The sequence below is a fragment of the Heloderma suspectum genome, chromosome 3, assembly GCF_057233095.1.
Source record: "Heloderma suspectum isolate Gila_16-S chromosome 3, 16-S_ref, whole genome shotgun sequence".
In the NCBI taxonomy this organism is placed as follows: domain Eukaryota; kingdom Metazoa; phylum Chordata; class Lepidosauria; order Squamata; family Helodermatidae; genus Heloderma; species Heloderma suspectum.
In genome coordinates this window covers 259,250,533-259,274,026 of record NC_139460.1, presented here as the reverse complement: position 1 = coordinate 259,274,026, position 23,494 = coordinate 259,250,533, and the positions used below count along the sequence as shown (strand labels likewise).

Sequence of the window (23,494 nt, the reverse complement as noted above, 5' to 3'; positions counted from 1 at the left end):
CTGAGTTCTCAGGAAAAGCTGATAAACATACAAAAGGTTTGTCTGACCACTGTTATTTCCTTTACCATTGTCTGCCATCCTTTTCAGACTATTTTGGTTTTCAGCCATATAGTCTCACTTCTTTGAATAGGATTTTATTCCATGTATCCTAATGTGGTTGAAAAATACAACTCTGACCCCATAGCACCCTTTAATTGTGAAACGTAACACTGACAAAGCTCAACCATTTATTATGGCTCAATGGGCAAATAAACTTTAATATTTTATTTTATTGGTTTTATATACTGCATTTTCAAAGTTCAAGACAGCTAACAATCTAGGGTGGCCATGTGTCCTACTTTACAGAGGACAATCCTCTATTTGAAGGTGCCCTGCATTTGAAGGGCTGTCCATTTCAAGTGTATTTTAAAGATAAAGAAGCATAAGAAGGAAGAGCCAGGCCTTCAAGTTGCCCATCAACAGTTAGCACCTGGACACAGATTTAGCAGGCATACAGCTCACCTGGTCACACTCCTTCCTATTATTATGATGAGATATATTTTAATTTAAATGTTAGTAATTTTCTTAATTTGCATCTCTTGCTATAAATTGACATACGTAAATTATATGCAAATCTCTGTCCCCTCATTTTTCTTTTTGATGATGCATTTCCTCTGTTTTGGTGATGCATAAGTGGTCACGTTATAACAATCAAGTACACAAAAATATTATAAAACAAAATTATATAAGTAGCAGCAGACAGATTCACAACAAAACAAGAGCTAGTAAAATTGAAACACAAAAACAGGATGAGTAACTAAGGGTGCAATCCTGTGGCTGCTAGTCAGCGGCTGGACAGCCATAGGATAGGTTGGTTCCTGGAGAACTGACCCCCACCCCCTCCCATGCTGCCTCGTAGGCTGTGCGGATCGGCCCCGCATTCCACGAGCAGCAAGAAGCAGCGAAAACAGGGCGTTCCCGGGGATGAGGAGATTGGAAATGTCGGTACAACACTTCCCATGTGTTGTCCAGCCGCTGCTTCCTGCACCCCGAGGTCTTGTGGTTTGACAGCCAAAATCAGCTGTCTAGCCGCAAAAGCAGGGTGGGGGGAGCAAGGAGGAGATCCGCTCCTCACCACTTCTGCTGCCCTGCACTGGATAGGCGGTCGCCCTCGGGGTTGGAGGCGACCATAGATCCACATAGGATTGCTCCCTCCAAGCAGATAAAATACCATTGAGGCTGCAATCAGGGGCGTTTCTAGGTTCTTAAAAGATCCAGGGCACAGGCCCATAACACTAATTTGCATATATATATATATATATATATATATATATATATTATATATATATAGAAGTCTAAGCACGCCTTTACTATATATATTTATATGTACGTGTGCGTGCGTGTGTGGTGTGTGAGTGCGTGTGTATAGATATGTAGTTGGACCACTTCAGCTCAGCACCAAACCTGAGTCAAGGTTGGGAAAAATGAGTCTTTATGCTTCGTGTTGACTACCATGGGAAATTAGAAACAAAACTGTAACTTTTTTCTCTTGGTCAGAACTGGATGATAATTTCAGGCATAGTAGCCCCCTAGAAGGGGATTACACTTGCCCAATGTCAAAAAAATAGCTGCAGGATTTATATTTTGATTTTCTTTTAAAGGGAATTGCCAGTAACATTTTTATTACTTGGAAGAATTGAATAAAAATTTCAGGATTCATTGCCCCATCAGAGGAAATCAAATTTCAGAATGATAGCCACAAGGATTTTTGTGCAAGGGTGGCCTTGACATTTTGAGGTCTCTAAAAGAGGACGTACTTACCTTCCTATTTTCCTTGTGGACCATTGTTCTGAAAATTACAGACAGCCTAGAGGTGTCCCTAAGTAAGAAACCAGCAAAGTTTCAGAAGGATAGGTGCAGCAGTTCATGTGGAAGGGAAGTTCTCCAATTTGGGGGAGGGAGTGATTTGCTTTCCCTTCCCTTCCCCCCTTCCAATAGTTTTGGGTAAGTTTGTATGAAAATGCACAGGTCATTAAAGATGTCCCCCAGGCAAGAAACCTGCAAAGTTTCTGAAGAATATACATGCATGCAAATGTAGAATTAGAATTTATTTACATTTCACCAATGTTAGCAGCAGGGGAACATGGGTGGGAAGGTGCTATTGCTCTCATGTCCTGCTTGTGGGTTTCGCGTGGGCACCTGGTTGGCCACTGTGTGAACAAAATGCTGGACTAGATGGACCTTGGTCTGATGCAGCACAGCTCTTATGTTCTTAAATATAGAGTGCCTCTGAGCATATGCAGAATGCTTTTCTTTCACCACTGAGCATTTAGATTCTCCCTCTACCAATTCTGTTCCCCTCCATGCAACCATCCCTCCTCATCCTACCATCCTCCAGCAACTCTTCATAAAAACAGATGTCTTGTTTTGTGCAACTCTCCTCTACCTCCTCCTAGTTATGCACAAGCTCTCATGTATCTTCCTTCCCATAACTACTTTTGTGCCAAGATTTCACCAGGATTCAGCCAGTAAGCCTGGTTTCAAAACCAGGGCTAAGTTATGGAGAAACTCTGAGCATGTACTAAGTGCCCTTCCCTCACCACTGAACCTAGAGTTCATGCAAAATTAAAAACTAACACACACACAAATGACAAAAGATGCATAGGACTGAGCTGAAAGGGTAGTCAATTTATTGGGGGGTTGGACTTGATGGCCTTCTAGGCCCCTTCCAACCCTACTATTCTATGATATGGAATTGGGTAGGCACTGTATTAAGCCTGCAGTACCATGCTCACAACTCAGGACTTATTTCTGAGTAAACATGCAGAACATCAAGGTGCAAACCTCCCTGCAAAAGTAACTTGTGCTGGAATCCTATGCACACTTTCTGGAGGGTAAGCCTCATTAAACATAATGGGGCTTCTGAGTAGGCATACATAGGATTGTATAAATTAGCAGTATTTATCTCCCCTCCACTTAAAAAACAAACCCCAAACTCCTATTTTTATTAAAGCTTTCCACTCATAGGAACATAGGAAGCTGCCTTACACCGAGTCAGACTCTGGGTCCATCTAGCACAGTATTGTTGACACTGACTAGCGGCAGCAGTAGCTCTCCAGAGTTTCAGGCAGGATTCTTTCCTAGACCTACCTGGAGATGCTGGGGATTGAACCTGGGACCTTCTCCATGCCAAGCATGTGCTCTACCACTGAGCTACAGCCCTTCCTATTGCTGGATAATGGCAACTGACAAACAAAACAGCCCCAGATTTGTTTCTCTGCAACCATGTGAACCCACTTTTCTCAAAGACTTGAGTGAGAAGGGAAAAAACCAACCCTCTTGTCTGTTTGTATAAAGTAAAATACAGTTCAGAACTTCTCTTGCCCACTGAAGAGCATTCTCTTTAAGAATTTCCCAAGGTATGCTGTGGGTGGAATAAAGAAGAGAAAGAAAGAACAGGATAGGGGAGGGAAGAAGAAAGGAAGAATGGAGATTGGAAATGTGTGGGTGGGGTTGGTAGAGAGAATTCCCTAAGCTAAGTGGCTCCTTTCAAAGAGGTAATACTTCAGAAGAATTTAGGAGATTGGGGGGTTTGTAAGGATTGCATGTACTTAACTCTATGAGGTGAGGTGGCTGAGGGCTTTTTCTAGCTTTTCTAAAACTGTAGAACCTATTTAAAAGCCTCAGCAGTTCCTCAGTCATGACACCACATAGTTCTAACCCTCCTTTTGGAATAATTTGAGTCCTACAGCTATTTAGGATAAATGAAAATGGAAGGGGAGAAAGAAGTTTGAGGAGGGTGATTGGATCCTTTGCTGTACTGATGCTACTAAACTTCTGCAGAAGCCAAAGATTCCAGTTTGGGGCAGTAAAATCAGATGCTGTGTGAAATACCACTATTTTACATGGAGCTCTTTCTTTCCTTCCTTTTCCCTCTTCAAAATTTCATTGCAAGCAAGCTCGCAACAGTGGGCATGCAAGAGCAGAAATGTAGGGGGAGACAGTTTTTTTGCACCTCAAAAACCCAGATATTAGGGATAGTGACCTCCTAATGGTCACTTTAAACACTTTCTGATTAGGATCTCTAACCCCTGTGTGGCTTGACAGTTTTTATTTTTTGTTTTAGTCTTTGAGAAAAGGGAACTTTACAGATGGTTAGCACAAAAGCCACTGGACCTAACTGCCTGACATTTGGCAGGTTCAATCAGCTCCATAGGGGCTGCCGGGTCCCCAAATTCCATGAACTTATGTAGAAGCACAAAAAATTATAGCTCTTTGTTTTGACACATTTTCTTGAAACAAGAAAATTTTACCTGTGGCTAGCACAAAAGCCACTAGGCCTAACTGCCTGAACTCTGGCAGATTCAACCAGCTCCATAGAGGTTGCTAGGACTCCAAATTCCATGTATTTATCATACAAACTAAAAAAAGTTATGGTGATTTCTATTTTCCAATGCAAGTCAATGGGAAAATTTTAAAAGATGGCAACTAGGGCAGCTCAAAAGACCCGAGGCACAGCTCAAAAAAGTTCTAGGGCCTATGCCCAGGTGAGCCTAGTTTTCATGATGCCCCTGGCTGTAATCCTGTACTCATTTACCAGGGAGTAAGTCACATTCAACTCAGTGGGTCTTACTTCTGAGCAGATATGTATAGGAATGCACTGTAAAAACACTAGTATGCAGGAAACTATAGGACTGTATCCAATGTTCGTCTAACTTGTCATTCATTTCAATTAGTCTACTCTAAGTAGGACTAACATTGGATACAACCCATATATACTAGGAAGATTTATTGTGATTTTATTAGTCTTGATTATTTTTAAAAATGGGCTGTTTTCTAGTACATGAAGCCAAGTTACTTGAGAGTGAAGAAGAATAAAGGCTAGACCCGCAGGTATTCTGGCAAATGAAAATCACACAAATTATTGGTGAACTTATCACTTGCACCTAAGTATTCTGACTGCACAATAAAAAATATACAGACCTGCTGCTGCATTGGAGTCTAGATGAATTAAATAAATATTGAGATATTTCCTATCCGAATTGATTTATATTTTAAAAATCACAGTTCCACAGAACTTTAAATATGCACAACAGCTCCATGGTGTCCCCACAATTTATTTTTGAAATAGTGATAAAAGCTGCTTTGAGGGAGGAAAAGTGCAAAAATTATTCCCAAGTGTCCTTACGGACGAAATAATACAATTTAAACCATTTTTTTTAAGAGCTAAGATTTAATTTTAAAGACTAGCAATATAACAGCCTAGGTATTTGAACCAACCCGTGAGGCTTCTCTTCCTTGGCAGCACTAGCAAAACCTCCCCAGGTAGCCTCCAGCATCTCCCTCTGTTTGACTAGCGATTAGTTGCTGAACCGCACCGTCCCCGCGTGCCCATACCCAAGATGGTATCTGAAGAAGGATGCACTCAGCATCAAAGATGGCCGCCACGTGGGCGTCACCTGACGCTCTGTAGGAGGATGGACTCATGAGAAGTGGAGTACGGCTGCGCACGGTTGATAATGAAGAGGCTGACTCCGGACCGGAGACACAGGTAGTGTCCGCGGCGGGGGCTCTCTATTATTTTCTCCGCGGCTTTCCTATGTATAATGATCTGCCATGAAAGAGCTTTGCCACGATTCTTCTCTTTCCCCCCTCCCACACTGTCTAGAATGGTATCTCCCACTCGTTCCATTTTAATTGCCTGTTCTAGAGTGGTTCGCCTCGGATGATGTTCTAGAACGGGGTGTCCCCCGATGGACGGTTAGTTTTAGAGGAGCAGTTAGCTGCCCTGCATCTCCCGCGCTTGCACTTTCACTCCCCGTAGCGAGACATCCACCCTTGAGGTATTTGAGCGCCCCTGCCCGTCGCCCCTTGTGTAGCTGCCTTCTTTCCTGAAGGGTGGGACCGAAGGATCCCTTTCCCACTCCCCGTTAATACGCCCTAAATAGTGCAATCCTGTGCAAGTCTACTCAGAAGTAAGTCCTACTCTGTTCAGTTTGGGCGTACTCTCAGGTAAGTGGGTATAGGATTGCAGCCTAAATCGGTTAAGGCGTGGGGTGTGCCGCTAGAGGGTGGGTCGGTGTGCGTGAGGGGCTGGTTCCAGCACACGTTTATCCACTGATACGTAATACTGTTATTTCTTCTTCCATAAGTTTTCCCGCCCGTCCTGAGTTTCTGAGGTTTTGTGTGAACAGGCATTGAAGGGAAAGCCCCCTTCACCTGGCAACTCCAGGTATAACTCCCAGCATGCTGAGAGATAATGAGTTGAAACCCTAAATGCAGTTAGCTTTCCTAGTTATTTCTGCCTTAAAATCCAGTTGCCCTACAAATGCAGTCCTATAAAAGCCTACTTAGAAGTAAGCCCCACTGAATTCAGTGGGACTTGTTCCCAGAAAAGCATGAATGGGATTGCAGCCCGAATGTTTTGTGGGCAGTTACACAACGGAGTAAGCTGTGCTCCTCCATGAGGAAAATTCCACAGTTAGGTAGTGCCTTTATTAGGACCAACCAAATATGTACGAAATTGTAGGGAAGCTAGGCAAGATGTTACAAAACCGGATGGGGTGAGGGAAGGAGGAGGGGGGGAAAAGCTGCTGATGTTGAAGTCATGAAGCCTGCATGCTCAGAATCTTAAGGAGGAATGGAGGAAGAATCTCAGACTTAAATGGATTAGACTCTGCTAGGTATCATGCAGATTTCAGGATACACCTAGGACTGTCGGGGCCAAGATATAGTGGCTGATTCCCCAAAATGTGAAAATATCTCCAGGCTTAGTTGAAACACTCAGGCTTGCCGGTAGGCAGAGAACAAAAGTAGAAAGAAACTCAGCAGTTTTTATATGAGCAAAGCTAGAGGTTAATTTTGGGTGGTGCACTATGTAAAAAAGCCCTCAATAGAAACCACATTGGGTGGTGTTACCTAGTGGTTGGAGGGAAGGAAATCATCAAAATGATTTTACCACCTCCCATCTTGAGGTGGTAGCATCTCATCTTCCTCCCAGTTGTAGGATCCCGCCTGCCCTTGAATGGCTAAATAAGGTATTTGCCAAGTTACACATCAAACAAAGTAAGCTGTGTTGGTCTATAAGAAAAATTCCAAAATCCACATTCAGGCAGTACCTTTATTGGGACCAAACAGATACGTGGCCATTGTTATTATTATCTCCTCTATTTTACAGCCCCCAAGCTAGGCGTAGTCTGGGGAGATTGGCTGAGGGAATAGCCATGGTACTGTGATTTATACAGTTCCATTACTGCACATGGTGCCTTATTCAGGCAAAAATGGACAGGTCCCTGCTCCCAAGGTGCTTACAGTGTAAAATAGGCAGTGGGGAAGATGGGCTTGGGGTAGTTCTGATCTTTGCTTGAAAATGCTTCATTCTGCATTCAGGTTCTAGCAGAGGCTTAGATATTAGGCATTCAAACAAATGCCATCTAACAAACTGCCGTCTTCTATACTTGGTAAGTGCAACATGCCCATGAATCGCTTGGGGCAAGGTTTGGTTTTCTAGCTAGCTCAACTTGCTGATCATCTGCCTTTTTAGCTGTCAGGAAGCATAGTTTGATTCTTAGTTGTGGCTTGGGCAGCATTTTGACTAAGGGATGTGTAGGCAGAAAAGGCTGCCTATAGTAGTAGTCAAAGCTGTGACTTTACTTGCTTGTATGAGGAAATGGTTTCACATTTATTAAAATGAGTCAGGTGACATTACTGAGAAACAAGGAAATATTAAAGGCAACCACTGGTGTGATCACATCACTCCAGTGCTGAAGGAGTTGCACTGGTTACCACTTGTTTTCCAGGCCAAATTTAAGGTGTTGGTTTTGACCTTTAAACCCTATGTGGTTCCGGCAGAGCCTATCTCAAGGAGCACCTCCAGCAACACCAGACAGGCCGCTTAACAAGATCAGCCTCGGATGGCCTCTCTGTCCCATCAGCCAGGACAGCTAGACTGGTGGGGACGAGGGAGAGGGCCTTCTCTGTGGTTGCCCCCACTCTGTTGAACTCCCTCCCTAGGGAATTCCGCCATCCCCCCCCCCTTTAATGAGCTTCCGCCACGCACTGAAAACTTGGTTATTCAGGCAGGCATTTGGGGTGGGTTAGGGTATTTTTAAATAATTTAATGTATATTTTTACTGTTTTAAATTGTACCATTGTACATCGCTCAGAGTGGCCGGGTTACTGGCCAGATGGGCGATTAAGAAATTAAATAAATAAATACATACATATATAAATACATAAATAAATTTTAGTTTGAAACATCTTAGTAAAGCCTTCACGGGACGGTCTCTAATCTGCAGTTGTGGTAACGTATGAATAGCTATTGTCCCTTGGCAAATTGACATGTTTAAAGGCCAGTTATCCATGGAACACTCTCTAAATAAGTCTACAAAGTTATTGTAAAGCTTTTTCCTCATTAACGCAATCTTGAACTCTGACTTTGAGTTCACATGTTGTGGTTTTTTAACTGCTTTTCATAATCCTGTTCAAATAATAGCGATAAAATTAAGTCTGTGTGAATATTTCTAAGATTATATGCCCACATCTGAATACTCAAGATGCCATACAATGGTGTGTTGTTTTTCCCCATTTTTTTTAGCGATGTTATCTGCTAATGCCTTCAGGTTAAGGCAGTGACTGTATCCATGTCCCAGTGAAACTGTTGCAAGAGTTCATCCCACAGTGTGTCCTCCCTGCAAGGTACTATAGTTTGGTTATTTCATTTTCATGGGTTTTTAGGCATGTCGTGGGCTGCTGAAAGGAGGATTGAAAATAACCACTCAACATGTGTGCATTCAGTGTGCCCTGTAATTTTGGAAGCAGTGGATGGGACTGCTCCTCTCTGTGTTCCCTCCTGGTTCTCTGCTTGAAGGGCTCTATGCTGGGTTGTGTCTCTCTCTTCCTTCCTGGAAGGGGCCTTTTAGCAGGGTTGGTGGAATGACCCTGCTCTCCTTCTCATCTCCCTCAGCTTGGCCTGCTAGAATGGTGGCTGGTGGTGACAGTTGAGGGAGGAGGATTTGGTGGAATGGCCCTACTCTCCCACTCATCTCCCTCAGCTTAGCCTGCTGGAATTTAAAAGTCAGGTAGATATACTTTAAGTTTGGAGGGGTGAGGTATAGAAGATCTAGTAAATCTAGAAGTGGGGTGCATTGTTATACATTCTGAGAAATACCATAGTAGGTGTACTGTGTGACTTATGTAATCTTCGGTGGAGGAGCTCAAATTTAGATACATGCTCCATTGAGCAGAATGAAAAATGTAGATTAGTTTATAACAGCAAAACATAATACTTAAACAAAATCTAATTTGTCTTGGTATCTGGGCATCTTAAAGGGACAATCCTGTGTGACAGGTTTTATTAATTTCGGCAGGAGTCTCAGGTGATCAGGCTGAAACTCCCAGGACCGTAATGCTGTATTACCTATCCGTGCATAATGAAAGGGTCTGGATACCCTTCTTTGTGGGGGAGGGCTCCAAGTGACTCCCTTCAGGAGATACCAGCTGCCCTTAATTCAAACAACTGTTGTGTTTGTGGCAAGCGCAATAATTTTTAATATGGTTTCGAAACAAGGTAGCAGGGAGGTAGTTGTATACTGAGTGATCTGGGGTCTAGCCAGAGCACAAAAGGACTCCTCCCCACCCTACACAATAGTCCTGTTAGAGTATGACAGGGTGGATAAAAATTGATGACTTAAAAAAAATCAGTCTGCGCTATACATTCTCTCTCTCTCTCTTTCTCTCTTTTCAGTGGTTAATAAGTTTTTAAAAAAAGAATAACTTGGTCAATATTAAATAATGTCATGCGGGTAACTAGCAAAGTTTTCCATTAAGCAATTTATTCTGTAATATTACAGTATAATGTGTTCTAAAATTAGTAAAAATCAAATTAGCTACAAAAAATTATACAAACTAAGTATTCCTTTCTATATAGTGTCAATAATACTCTAGTTATAAATCCACATGGTTCAGTGGTCAGATTTGCAGCATAGCTTAAGAAACATATGAAAAAATATCAGTGGGAAATTTCATTTAAATCAATGAGTTAAATCAGCTTCCCTTATTTTTTTCTTGCTGGTTTAATTCATTGATTTAAATTGCCTTGGTTTAAAAGCAGTCTTCCCTCGAGTGATTAGGCATATTTCTGGAATCTCATCTCCCCTGCCCCCCTGATAATGTGGTAGTGAAGGGGTGTAGCAGTTTTTCCAGTTCAGAGGATTAGTAGGATTTGGAATACTATGTGAGGGGCTACTTCACTTCAGTCGAGAAGTCATTGCATCATCCTGTAAAGGTGCCCCTTTGCCCTTTGCTCTCTTCCTCTGGAAGCTGTTGACAGCAGCTTCCTTAAACTCTGTTGTCATGTAAGTCACACAGATGAGGCTGCCTTCTGCCCTCAAAAGGTAAAAACGTAGGCCGCTGCTTGGTTGCTTTAAGCATCAGGCTCTTTCCAAACTATTCATGGTAACCTGGATATAGTTCTGCTTTGTGCAAGCATTGCCTCCGCTTTGATCTGCTGGTTGTGCTTTGCCTTTGTGATTTTGTCTGAAGCTATAGATACAGCTAATCTGGGTCTCAAGCAGACAGTGAAGTGCATTATAAACAGCACATAACAGCATAGTAGGCACTCCTGTCAGTGAACAACACTACCTTGGAAGGCTCTCGGTCTGATCTGAAGGCTGCTGCCATATGATGCCTTGGCTTAGCAAACCTACTTTGCCACTGTAAGACAGCCTTACCCTTTAAATCCTGTTATTAATCCTCTTTTGAACTACAGAGCAAAACTGTCTGCAGCTGGATTTCTTATTGCAGGCTAAATGGATCAGTTTCTTTGGAGGGGGCAGGGGGAGGATCCATCAAATCTAAAAACTGAACTGCCCAATTCTTTGTTTCTCCAACAGGGGAAATGAGGGTTTGGTCCCAACAACGAGCTAGCCGGTGCTGGAGAGAGAGACCCTATTGGAATTGGAGGTGATGTGAGCAGCCCAAGGACTCTGAGTGAACCACCATGGGTTTCAGGCTATTAGCTTGTCTCTTCAACCTGCCCGTTCCAGTGGTCTATGGGTCCCTGTCACTCTTTATTTCCATTTTGCACAATGTGTTTCTCCTCTACTATGTGGACACCTTTGTTTCTATATACAAGATCGATAAACTGTCATTTTGGATTGGGGAGGTAAGGTCTGAACTTTGAGAATGTAAGTTGGGTCCTTCCTGCTTTGTAAGGCCTAAATTGTTTTAGAATCCACTAAGGGAGCAATCCTATGGGGATAGTTGGCCGCCTCTGAACTTGGAGGCAGCTGGCTATCCAGTGCAGGGCAGGCGGAGCGTGGAGGGGAACTTCTCCTCCGTGCTCTACCCGCCCTGCATTTGCGGCTAGACGGCTGATTTTGACTGTCTAGCCAGGGTGCTTCGGAGTGTGTGGGGGGGAGGCCGGATGGCGCATAGGAAGTTTTGTAACGGTGCTTCCGCGGTCCCTGTCCCACCCCCAGGAACGCCCCCTTTTCAGCCACTCTGTGCTGCTCTTACAAGTGCGGAGCTGGGGACTAACTGTCCTGCCTACAAGGTGGAGAGGGAGGAGGCGGGGAGTCGGGTTTCAGGGAACTGACCTTGGAGCGCTGGCTCTGAGCTCGGTTTCCAGAAACTGAAAAATCCTATGGCCACCTAGATGCTGTCTGGTGGCCATAGGATTGCACCCTAAGAGACTAATAGATTTATTATGGCATGTCTTTTGGAGACAAGAATCCACTTCATCAAATGTGTGAACTGTTATCCTTGGCTGGCAGGTGTGTGTGTATATACACATATGTACACACACACAGATATAGAGGGGGAAACCTGTAAACAGTGGGTTTAAATGGCAATGAAATGCAGAATGGACAAGCTCTGACAATTCTATATAAAGCTTAAAATAAGCAAAGTGACCCTTCGCAACAGCAGTAATTGGTCTGAAGGGAACTGGCAACAGGCATAGAAAAGCTGTTTGTATAGGTCAGGAGTGGGCAACTTCGTGAAGTCTGGGGGCTATTTTTGCCCCCCCCAGCCCTCCTGCAGGCCCTCCTCAGTTGGTGCCCAAAACAAGGAAGAAAATTAAAATAAAAAACAAAATGGTGTCTGTAGCTTCTATGGAGTCCCCAAAGAGCCAAAATTAGCTTAAAAACACTTCCGGTCACCATTTTGTTTGCCCCCAATTTTTTTCAAAAAAAATGTTGGGAATTCCCCCTAATTTTGGGGGGTGGGGGTGCGGGATGCACTGTGGGGACTGCAGGAACTGCATCCGGCCCACAAGCCGCATGTTTCCCATTCCTGGTATAAATGATCGTATCAGTGATTGCTTGCAGTGTTCTCCAAGCTGGACATAGCTGGCTAGTAAATAATTTCCATAGGAGTAGCCATGTTAGTCTGTTGCAGCAAAAATCAACTAAAGAGTCTTATAGGGCCTTAAAGACTAACAGAATTATTACGCCATAATCTCGATTAGTCTGTGGCAGGAAATGAATGTTCAAGTATTTAACTTCAGGGTGATTCTCACTGGATAGCCTGTGCTCCTCCCTCCCTCCCTCCCTCCCTCCCTCCCTCCCTCCTCCCACCCCACCACCCCCATCTCTAGACTGTGTTTCTGATCTGGAACAGCCTCAATGATCCTCTCTTCGGCTGGCTGAGTGACCGGGCATTCCTTAGCACGCAGCAGTAAGCATAGTTTCTTTTATGTTGTACATCAAAGGTCAAATAAGCTTAATTGCTATGACGGGAAGGGCAATCCCCTTGAATGTACATGTTAAAAAAAATAGATCATTAAAACAAGCCTGTTTCTCTGGGTATCTCTTTCTGGGTATCACTCTCACTACAGCTCTCATTACTTTTAACCATTTAATTGCACACATGGGGTGCATCCAGACTAGCATTCTTGTTGCATTTCATCTCATTTCTTTCTCCCTGTTTGGTTAGGCATTTCCTGTACAGGTACACTTCCTCTTCTTGGAATTGTTGGGGGCTTGTTTTCTTCTTTAATTCCCTTAATGCTGAATTTATACATTGTGATGGGATTGTGAAATAGCCACGTTCAGCTTCTGCTACAAGGAACGTTGTGAATGTATGCCATGAGCATTTTAAAAAAATAAGTGGAATCAGTAACAAAATTTTGCAGTGCGGCATGCTTCCGTTCAGGGTTCCAGCCAGCCAGGTTGCCCTGCTCTAGAATACTCCCTTCCATCCCCCACCAAAAGCCAGCCAGCCTGTCATGGCCAGAGTATGCTCAGACCCCATTGGGTTGTTTAGTTCCCCCCTCCCTCCCAATTATACCTTTTCCTTAAGCCTTTTTGTTTTTGTACTTCTGCAAGCATTTGGATTCCCCCAAGCCTGCTGCTGCCTCCCTCTTGCACCTGCATGGTGTTGTTTTGGGCTACATAAGGATCCACACTTGGAGAATGGCTTCAGTACTATTATATTGGATGGAAAGAAGGGACAATGGAGGAAAGGTGGGACAATATTCAGAAGCTGAGTGTGAGCCTTCTTGCTAGACTGGCTGTCAAAATACTCCTCCTTAATAAGGTACAAGTCTTCAGGCAAAAAAGTAAATAATGTCAGGAAGCAGAGAGCTAAACAGTGATGGATGAGAAGTAGCAAAGTTGGAAGAGTAACACTTGGGAATGGCAAGGAGGAAAAGCAATAAGCTGATGTGTAACTTTAGTCTGTGGCATGAGGCTCAAAAGATTTTCATAGGCAACACGGTTCTTCTTTCATAGGTCAGAAGTGGAGATCTCCACTCCTGAAGTTGTTCTGAAGAGACTCAAGGCGCTGAGCCACAATGGCCCCCTCTTTGCGATGTCATTCCTGGCTTTCTGGATCGCGTGGGCCCACCCAGGCTTGCAGTTCCTCATCTGCCTCTGCCTGTATGACAGCTTCCTCACCATGGTGGATCTCAACCAGAATGCCTTGCTTGCCGACCTTGCTGTGTCTTCAAAGGACCGGACTGGCCTCAACTTCTACTCTTCGCTCTTTAGTGCCATCGGCTCTCTCTCAGTCTTCATGTCCTATGCCGTGTGGAACAAGGAGGACTTCTTCTCCTTCCGGATATTTTGTATGGCTCTGGCTTTCTGTTCGGCTGTGGGGTTTACCCTGGCCACGTGGCTGCTGAGGCAGCGGTTTCAGAATGAGGGTCGAGTGAGGTTGGATGAAAATGCAGCTTTAAAAGAGTGAGTGGTTGTGGGTTGCATCATTCCTATCCTCCATTTTAAAATACTGCCCAATGAGCAAGGCGTCGTTTCTAGACAGATGCCTCTGTATACCAGTTGCTGGGGAACATGAGTGGGAGGATGCTGTTGTGCTCATGTTCTGCTTGTGAACTTCCCACAGGCAGCTGGTTGGCCACTGTAGGAACAGGATGAACTGCCTAGAGAGCTTCAGCTATTGGGAAGTATAGAAATGTAATGATAATGATCGTGTTCTTGTTGCTGTTATTATTAACGGAACAGTGGACTAGATGGACCCTTGGACTGATCCAGCATGGCTCCGCTTACATTCTTATACCACCCACTTCTCAACTTGCTCCATGTTGTGGAAGGCTGCTCCAGGGTTGTGTGGAGATCTGTTGCCTGCCTTTTGAAAGAGCGGGCACAAATTTCTCAAAGCTTATGGCAGCCTTCCCCAACCTGGCACCCTCCAGATGTTTTGGACTTCAGCTTCCATCATCTCTCTGCATTGGTCATGCTGTCTGGGGCTGATGAGAGTTGTAGATGAAAACATCTGGAGTGCATTAGGTTGGGGAAGCCTGGCTTAGGGAGACTGATTTGTAAAGAGTGTGCATGTGCACACATTAAGTATTCATTTGTATGCTGTCCTTACAAGATACAACTGCCTTGGGGATCAAACTCTGTAAGGGAAGTTAGGCTGAGAAAATGACATGTCCAAGAACACCCCTGTGAACTTTAAGTTGCGTCTTTATCCATCACACCATGCTGGCTAAATGTGGCCATTTGTTCCTCCAGACTGTATATCGACCATCCCTCCAGGCTTGAAGAGAAGAGGATCACTCTGGCTGAATACCTCAAACAGCTCTCCAGGCATCGCAACTTTCTCTGGTTTGTCTCCATGAACCTTATACAGGTAGGTGGACCGTGCCCCCTCCGTAGTTTTTGACTGCTAGGCGGGAGTCCAACTTGCATGTTCACATGTAATGACTCCACTCAGTGGAGTCCAGGTGACCTTCCACATGACCAAATAATTCTCTCTCTTGGCCCTGAGCTTAACATCCTGCCTACTGTAGGCAAGAAATGTTTGGCAAGGTGTAGATTAGGAGGTGATATTGACCTGAATGTTTGTTATTTATTTACTTGTTACATTTATATCCTGCCTCTTCCTGCAAGGCGCCCAAGGTGGTGTACATGATCTTCCCCTCCATTTTATCCTCACAATAGCTCTGTGAGCTAGGTTAGGCTGACTGGCCCAAGGTCACCCAGTTAGCTTCACGGCCCAGTGGGGACTTGAAGCCAGGTCTCCCCAGTTCCAGTCCAACAGTCTAACCACTCTATACTAGGCGCATATGGCATGAAATCAGCCATAGGGAAGCCTTATGCTAAATGTATAGCTTTATGAAAATGCCCTTCAGTTTCCTGCACAGACTTCATGTGTAACTCAAAGAAGGGCTTATATGCTCTGTTACTATGATAATTATACAATTCCTGAGAATTCTGGGAGATCCCTGTGTTCTTCTTACCCACAGCTAAGCAAGTCCTTCTTTTTTAGACTGGGGCTTTCTTTGAGGGGAGAATAGAAGCCAGCCTTTCAAAGGGCATAGCACACAGCCAAACAAAGGTGCTCTCTTCACCCTTCATCACTTTAGCTTTGATACAGAAGGAAAGGCGATGAGGCTATTGTATTTTGAAACTTGGAAAGACTGACTCTTCTCTAGACTTCCTGCAGAAGTTGATCCAGTCACAGTATTAGTTGGCAGCACAGACTCCATTGCTCATCTGTGTGCTGACCAGCCTTCCCTGACCTGGTGCCCTCCAGATGTGCTGGACTACAAGTCCCACAATCCTCAACCTGGAGGGCACCAGGCCAGGGATGGCTGGTATACACCATCTATGGTGTGGTGCAAGTAACATGTGTTGTGAAGTGAGCTGCATCTGCATCTTAAAATTATAGGAGCATCGCCTTTTAGAATGGTTTTGAGAGGGTGCGGTGTCAAAGCAGAGGCCTGTGAGAACATTCACATCCTCTTGCCCCTCTGCTCCCCCATTTAATAGTTGTCCTCTTCCCAGGCTCTGCTTAGAGACCATTGTACACTCTAAGCCTCTTGGCATAACATCCACAGCTTCAGCATGCTCTGAGACAGATTTGATTCTGTGTCATAAGATGTAGTCTTACTGACCTGACCTGAGTATTTGTCCTTTAGCTAACTGAGTGAGCAGAAGTACCTGCTGGTAATCCCAAGGGCCTAATAGTCTGTTGGCCTAAAATGTCTATTTGGTGAACTACTTCCCTTATTCACCAACCCCATGAAACCTCTTGCACCCTGATGGTTTGTGTGTGAGTCTGGTATCACATTTCTTCTGTTCATGAATGGATACATTATTTATTCTTCTAACTGCCCCTGATAGAGGTCTCACAAATGTTGCCTTTCACAGGTTTTTCACTGCCACTTCAACAGCAACTTCTTCCCTCTCTTCTTGGAACATCTGCTGTCTGATCATATCTCGCTGTCCATGGGATCATTTTTGCTAGGTGAGTCCAAGGTGGGAACAGGAGTATGCATTGCTCTGTACGCGATTCTTGCTTTCACAAAATTGACTAGAGCAAGGATACCACTCCTCTTCTGTGGGAGGGAACGATGCACAGACCTGCTGCTACTATTGACACCATTTTGTGGAAGCAGTTTTTCTTCCTCCTATAGAAGGATGGATTCCATAGATGTCCACTTGATCCATCCTGCATTAGTAATACAGATCCCAGGACACTGAGGTGATGGCTCTTGACATGGGATGCAAGCCTGCCCTGATCACTTCCTCTGTTTAAGGATGAGTAGCATTGCAGTCAATGGAAAGCAGGACTGTATCTTTATGTGAAGTCCGATTGTCATAGGTCCCACTTGTTTTAATAAAGCAATATTCCAGTGTGAAGTGCTCCTGATCAGGGTGCCTGCCAGCCAGCCAGCCATGCCTCCTTCCAGGATGCTTACTCTGTTCCATTCCTGTGGAGAGCTGTGCAGCCTACAGCAAACGTGAATTGATGTAATCTACGCAACAGAGATAAGAAGAACGAAATGAGCTAACCCTGAGATTACTTAAACGTATTCTGGTCAAGAGGACCAAAACTAAAATACAGAGCACCACATGTGTGTACTATAGTACGTTTCTGGCTATGGAGGAAAGATGACAAATGTACACACAGGATCTGCCGAAGGAGCAGAAACCAGTGGGGATTTGTATGGGATTTCTGGTGACGAGGGAGTTGAATGTTTTCAGTCACACAGCTCCAGTGGAAGTTTATCTGATTTTTGCCGAGAAATGCAAGGAGGGTAATAATTCATTGTAGGATCTGCCGCTGGTGTGCTGGTTAGAATTAAATGTCATTTCATTTATTATATTTCTACACCGCCCCATAGCTGAAGCTCTCTGGGCAGTTCACAAAAATTAAAATACATTATATAAAATATAAAAACCATTCATGTAAGGACATAAAACAGATATCATACACAACAACGTATATCTAAAACAATTTAAAACAATCAGCCAGAGACAATCCAGGACCTGATTAAAAAAAAGAAGAAGTGCAAGCAATGCTTGAGTCAGACTAGAATGAGACTTGATTCAAGGCCATTTTCTAGTTGACTCCATCAGAATGCATATGCTGTTGTTTCTTGTTTGGTGCATGGATACATAGGAGCATAAGAAGCTGCCTTATACCGAGTTAGACCATTGGTCCATCTAGCTTGGTATTGTCTACACTGACTGGCAGCAACAGGGAGTCTTTCCCTGCCCTATTTGAAGATGCCAGGGATTGAACCTGGGACCTTGTGCATACAAAGCATGGGCTCTACCGCTAAGCTATGGCCCATTTGTACCATTCAACTACAATGAGGCTGGGTGCTTTGCCCTCTTTGAACCTGTTTGCCTTTCTCCTCAGGCATTTCCTACGTGGCTCCTCATCTCAACAACCTCTACTTCCTGTCCTTCTGCCAGAGGTGGGGTGTATATGCTGTGGTGCGAGGGCTCTTCTTCCTGAAGCTGTTTCTCAGTGTGATTATGCTCCTTGCTGGACCAGATTGGGTCTACCTGCTGTGTTTCTTCATAGCCAGGTACACCACTCTGCTGCTGTGGCACTGGGTGTGGACAATGGGCCCTGCCCATTGTATTGGGATATTTGACTTGGGATCGATGCGGAAGCTAGACTAAAGAGCCTTGGCTCTTGGCTGTGTGCACAGTTATTTGTATCTGCTGAAATATGTGCTTTCTTTTGGGAGTATCCAGAGAGACTCATCAGAGGTAGCTAGTAAGGCCTTTAAATGTCAGGGGAGAGGTTAGATATATGCATGGGCACACTGGAGCCTAGATTCCTTGAAAAGCTCAATGTTTGTGTTTTTAAAATAAAAATCTACCTTTTTTGAATTTGGGGATCACTTTAAAAAAAATTAGCATTGCTAAAGATATGGCAACTGGGGATGCTGGTGGTACCTGAGTGAGAATCTTGGTAAAAGGCAGGATCTTGCTTCACTTACTTCCATGTTCCTCCTTGTGGGTCTTACCTTGTGTAGGTAAACAGCCTTCCCCATCTGCTACTCTCCAGATCTGTTGGACTACAACTCACAATGGCCAATGGGTACCAGGTTGGGGAAGGCTGATGTTACAAATAAGTTTAACTGGCTCTTCTGTATCTATTGTATTGACTCTGTTTCTTGCACTGTGTTAACCATTTTTTATCTCCAAACCCTCTGGGAGTTTTCCTTGGCTCAGTGGCCATGGTGCCTGAACCTGCTGCTAACCTCCCTCTCTCTGATCTTCTTTCTCCCCAGCAACCGTGTGTTCACTGAAGGGACATGTAAGCTGCTGAACCTGGTTGTCACTGACCTGGTGGACGAAGACTTGGTGTTAAATCGGAGGCAGCAGGCTGCCTCAGCCCTCTTATTCGGCATGGTTGCCTTGGTAACCAAACCAGGCCAGACCTTTGCCCCCTTGATTGGTACCTGGCTGCTATGTGCTTATACTGGTAGGTAATGGGCAGGGCGCTTTATTGAGTAGTGGAAGAGAACTTGAGATGAGAATTACTGCTGGCTTCTCTGACCTGAGAGAGTTTGCAGATAACGATGAATAATGTAGGTGACAATATACACTTGTTTACTTTTAATTGTGATTTTATCTGCGCTGGCTCTTCCTTTCCTGGGAACAGCTCATGCAGTCTGTACCCCATCCTGATGAGTTGTGCCCATTCCTGGTTTTGTTGCAGGAGTCTGAATACAATATTAAGGAAGACCTGCCATCCAGAATGCAATATTTCTTGTTTTGTTTGTCTCTCATATGATGTCTATATAACGTGCCCAATAACCTTGCCACTTGAAGCTGTAGACTAGGATAATTACTCCTGAGTAGATTTAGTACCCTGTTGATGGATCTCTTTTTGCCACTGAATCTGTTTAAGGGGGAAGATTTTAACTGAAGGTTTCAAGGATGTAACCCTTGTCCAAGCAAATCTGGTTAAGCAGCTCCTCATTGAGTCAATTTCACTCTTGGGAAAAGGTGCTGCCTTTCCTCAGAAGTGAAACTGAGTAAGATTAGTGTTTGCAAGAATGGAAAGGGGACAGTTGCATTTGTGGCTAATATAATGGAGTGAAGGAATGAAGGTTTTAATAGTTGTCTGTCTTCTAGAAATAGGAAGATCAAAACTGTACACTCCATTCTCCTAGCAGACATGACTCAGTTTTCATCTTAATCTCTGTTCCAGGTTATGACATCTTTCAGCGGGATCCCCTCAGCAACATAGTGAGTGCCCAGCCAAAACTGGCTTCCAACAGAGCCTGGGAACCAACGCTACGTCAGGGCTGCTTCTACCTCCTTGTTTTTGTCCCCATCACGTGTGCATTACTGCAGCTCCTCAGCTGGTCACAATTCAGCCTACATGGCAAACGCCTCCAGACAGTGAAATCTCGGCGTCAGACCTTTACAGATAATCGTTCTCAAGATATCAAAACCATTTAGTTGCCAGTGGCACCCCCACCCCACTATGGATGTCTGCATGATAGATTCCAAAAAGGAGTGGGTAGGAGTAATAACAAAAAAGATCAGTTGCTACCTGATCAGGTCAGCACAGATTAGTGAAAGAACAGTGGGAGCCCTGAACTCCCTGCAAGGCAGGTCTGGGTAGGGTCAGCCTTAAAGAATTGATGGGGTCCAAAATATTTGCATCTCCTGTCACCAAAGTTGGTCCAGAAAAAGTCTTCACCTTGCCTTTAAAAAGAGGAAAAAACCCCCCTCTAACAACGACTTGCTGATCATGTCGACATTTATTCATTTCCAAAAGTGTCTGAGTTTGAAGAGAATCAGCCAGGTGACAGACCATGCTTACTAATAATGAAGGAGGGGAAGTGTTTAATTGAGCCTACCCCAGTTGCATCCTGATCATAGTACCCTGTCCTGTTGGGAACTATTTGCACGTAGCCTTGTCCTGGGTGCAGGGTAGGATTTCAGTTTTCCCCTTTCCTTACTATTCCTCTTTGCAGTAGACTTGAGATACCTCCCCCCCCCCCCGCCCCACAAAAATCAGGGTGTGATTTAACTGTGAACGCAATTAGAATCTCTGGTTTCCCACAGAGGACAGCAGGGCATTCAGTGTTTGCAGAAGAGGTTCCCCCTATGGGGATACTGTACTGCCTTAATTAATCCACTTAAAGAGAATGAGTGCACCATATCCCTACACCAGAGCAGCAATATAGGGATTTGTGTTGAAAAGATGGGCTCATGGGTGAAAGAAGGTCTGTGTCACTGGGAGGGCTATTTGGCAGCCTCAAGTTTCGATGTGACAACTGGCCAAATCTTTAAACCTGTTCTGGGGTTAGTTTTGAGAAACTGTTGCATTGACTTTCTAGGATGAAAGACTGTCTTCCTTTCATAGGAGTTGCTCATCTTGATTTTCTGCTGAATCAGATGATTCTTAGAAACTAACATAGGAAGCTCCAAGGGCAATTTGATATGCTGACTTGTGGGACCATTAGTGCTTTATACCTGAGCTCTAGTTTCCCCCATTCCACATGAGCAGGGTGATTTGAGCCTATGCTGGTCCCTGCCTGTCAACAGAATTGACAAGAGCAGCCTTCCTCCAGATGTGTTGGACTACCAACTCCCATCCCCAGCAAACTGCTGGTTGGGGATGACGGGAGCCATAGTTCCAATACATCTGGAAGGCAGGCCCCATGTTGGGAAAGGCTGGACTAGGTTGACAAGACCAGTGAGAGCGGTGCTTCTATGTGCATATCTGACTGGAAAAGATACTGCCTTTCCAGAGAAATGTGCTGTGCTGGGCTAGGAGAACTGGAAGCTGCTAAGTATCTGTCATAGGAAATGGCTTGTCATCTACTCCTAGGATGATTAGCTAGACCACAGATCATGCCCAAGATGTGGGGGAGGCTTATTTTGCAATTCCCGCAGGCTGCTAGAGGTGTTAGCTCACTAGTTTTGCTCCTTCTCTGCAACCCAGAAAGGGCAAGCTGAGTTCCCTGTGACTGTTCTGCTCCCTTCACAATTGCATCTTTCCTGATGAGACACTGGTGAGAGAAGCTAGGGGAATGCCAGGCTTCCCTGAAGGGATTCCCAGTCCCAGTTTTGGTTCACCTCTAGGGAATAAAGAACCACTTCCTGTCTTCGAACAGCAGTGGATCAATACAGCAGCTGACTGCACACTTGGGCTTGGATACAAGGGCCTATAACTCTGGCTTCTGTAGCGGACTTTACTGGAATGTTTATACCCTTTCAGAGTTTGGGGAGAGAACTGTGGTAACCAAAGTTCTCTGCTCTTGGGCTGGGGGTCCTCTTGGCTGCTGTTGCAGAGAAGAAGCCATTGGGACCAAGTTGCACCCTCCTCTTTGTATGCTGCAGCACATATCATGGGGGTGGGGTGCCTCCTGTTTGTTCAGGCAGCAGCTATGCTGCCACCGTTTACAGTCCAAACTGTTTTTAACATTTGATGGCTAAACTGTAATTTATTCCTCTAATTTAAGAAGCCAAGTCCTCATTTCATTAAATTGAATTCTTTTTATGCTATTTCTGTGTGTGGTTGTTGATGGTTTTGGAACTTTAGCTAGTGGCTAAAACTGAAGGTGCTTTCTAAGAGGGTGATATGTAAGTTATTGCCCTGCCAGGCCAGTTTCATGAGACATTCTTCTACCCACTGCAACATTTAGCACAGCTTGACACTGGAATCCACTGGGCTGTATGAAGACCTTTCCTAACCAACATTCGGTATTCCCAGAAGTATCCATCACTGTTTGTCTCTAGTCAGAAAGATCCACCTGGCAAACTGGCAAGTTCACCTATTGCCACCTCCCCAGTGAACTATGCTTGCCCTGGAGTTGGGAATAGGATTGCTAGAGGTGGCACTGTCTAGTTCCTCTCCCCTATTAGTAGAGACTTCTTCCCTTAGGAGACTAGTCATTACAGTTGAGAATAGGGGAGTGACCCTACAGAATAACCTTTCCATAGGAATTTGTATGAAAACTGGCTCTAATTGTCTGACATACCAGCTAAGCAGGAAACGCAATTTACAGTATCTTGGGAGCCTGACTTTTGGAGTGTCATTAGTTGAAAAGTTCCTAACTTAAAAGTGAATGCAAGGGTGGGCAACCCGGTGTCTTCAGGATGTTTGGACTACAGTTCCCGTAATACCGATTGGCCATGCTGGTGGGGGTTTATGGGAGTTGCAGTCCAAAACATCTGGTAGGCACTGGGTTGCAGCTGCACTAGCCATTATGAGCAAAGTGGGTATGGTATAGCACCATTTTAATCGGCTGATGATCAGCAGTCCTTTTAGGGCTTGAGAAGGAGGCAGAGGTGGGGTGTTGAGAGGGAACACTGCCCCATTCCCCCACACAACTATAAATCGCCCCTCTCCTGACCCACTTTGAATGATAAAACTGGACACCATTAAGGGTGCCCAGTAGCCACCAATCTGCCTGCCTGCCTGCCTCTCTCTCTCTTTTTTAACCACAGGCCTATGTACATTGGCTGACCTCATTTTCTTGGCCTGTGTTCCTTCCCTCCTGTTGGAGAGAACAGTGTATAGAGGGCTAAGCCTGCCTATTTCATCAACTTTTTGAGGAGGGGGTGGGATTCTTGGTTCGTGCCTCACTTGGGAGTCTCAGACTCCTCCACCAGAGGAATTCATTGTTTTGAGTCCTGGAATACTACTATTTTTTCTTCCATATTAGAATTCCACATTTGTTTTTGCTTACAGAGGGCCTAGTACATAGGTGATGAAATTGGCTTAAGCTGTCTGCTAAAGCTGCGATAGGCAACCTTGTGCCCTCCAGATTTTCAGACTA

At 44.5% G+C, this 23,494-nt stretch overlaps 1 protein-coding gene across 3 annotated transcripts; it reads left to right on the top strand.

Annotated features, from left to right (window-relative positions):
• Positions 1–5,494: 5,494 nt before the first annotated feature.
• SLC68A1 (solute carrier family 68 member 1) lies at positions 5,495–20,380 on the top strand. Of its 3 annotated transcripts, none has more exons than XM_084846461.1 (10): positions 5,495–5,530; positions 8,576–8,676; positions 10,872–11,143; positions 12,578–12,657; positions 13,713–14,162; positions 14,955–15,072; positions 16,596–16,692; positions 18,094–18,265; positions 18,980–19,173; positions 19,906–20,380. In XM_084846461.1, the coding sequence occupies exons 3-10, from the start codon at positions 10,979–10,981 to the stop codon at positions 20,157–20,159; spliced, it is 1,530 nt and encodes a 509-aa protein (XP_084702587.1). In that variant the 5' UTR covers positions 5,495–5,530; positions 8,576–8,676; positions 10,872–10,978; the 3' UTR covers positions 20,160–20,380. The 3 variants fall into 3 exon arrangements, with proteins under 3 accessions (XP_084702587.1, XP_084702588.1, XP_084702590.1); XM_084846462.1 differs by having other exon boundaries at positions 5,495–5,991; XM_084846464.1 differs by lacking the exon at positions 12,578–12,657 and having other exon boundaries at positions 10,872–10,941.
• The last annotated feature ends 3,114 nt before the right edge of the window (positions 20,381–23,494 follow it).

Excerpts from the sequence above, each read along its gene's own strand:
- SLC68A1 (XM_084846461.1), top strand. The coding sequence starts at position 10,979 with ATGGGTTTCAGGCTATTAGCTTGTCTCTTCAACCTGCCCGTTCCAGTG. Across the intron at positions 11,144-12,577 it reads TGTCATTTTGGATTGGGGAG|ACTGTGTTTCTGATCTGGAA; the intron begins GTAAGGTCTGAA and ends CCCCATCTCTAG. Across the intron at positions 19,174-19,905 it reads GCTGCTATGTGCTTATACTG|GTTATGACATCTTTCAGCGG; the intron begins GTAGGTAATGGG and ends TCTCTGTTCCAG.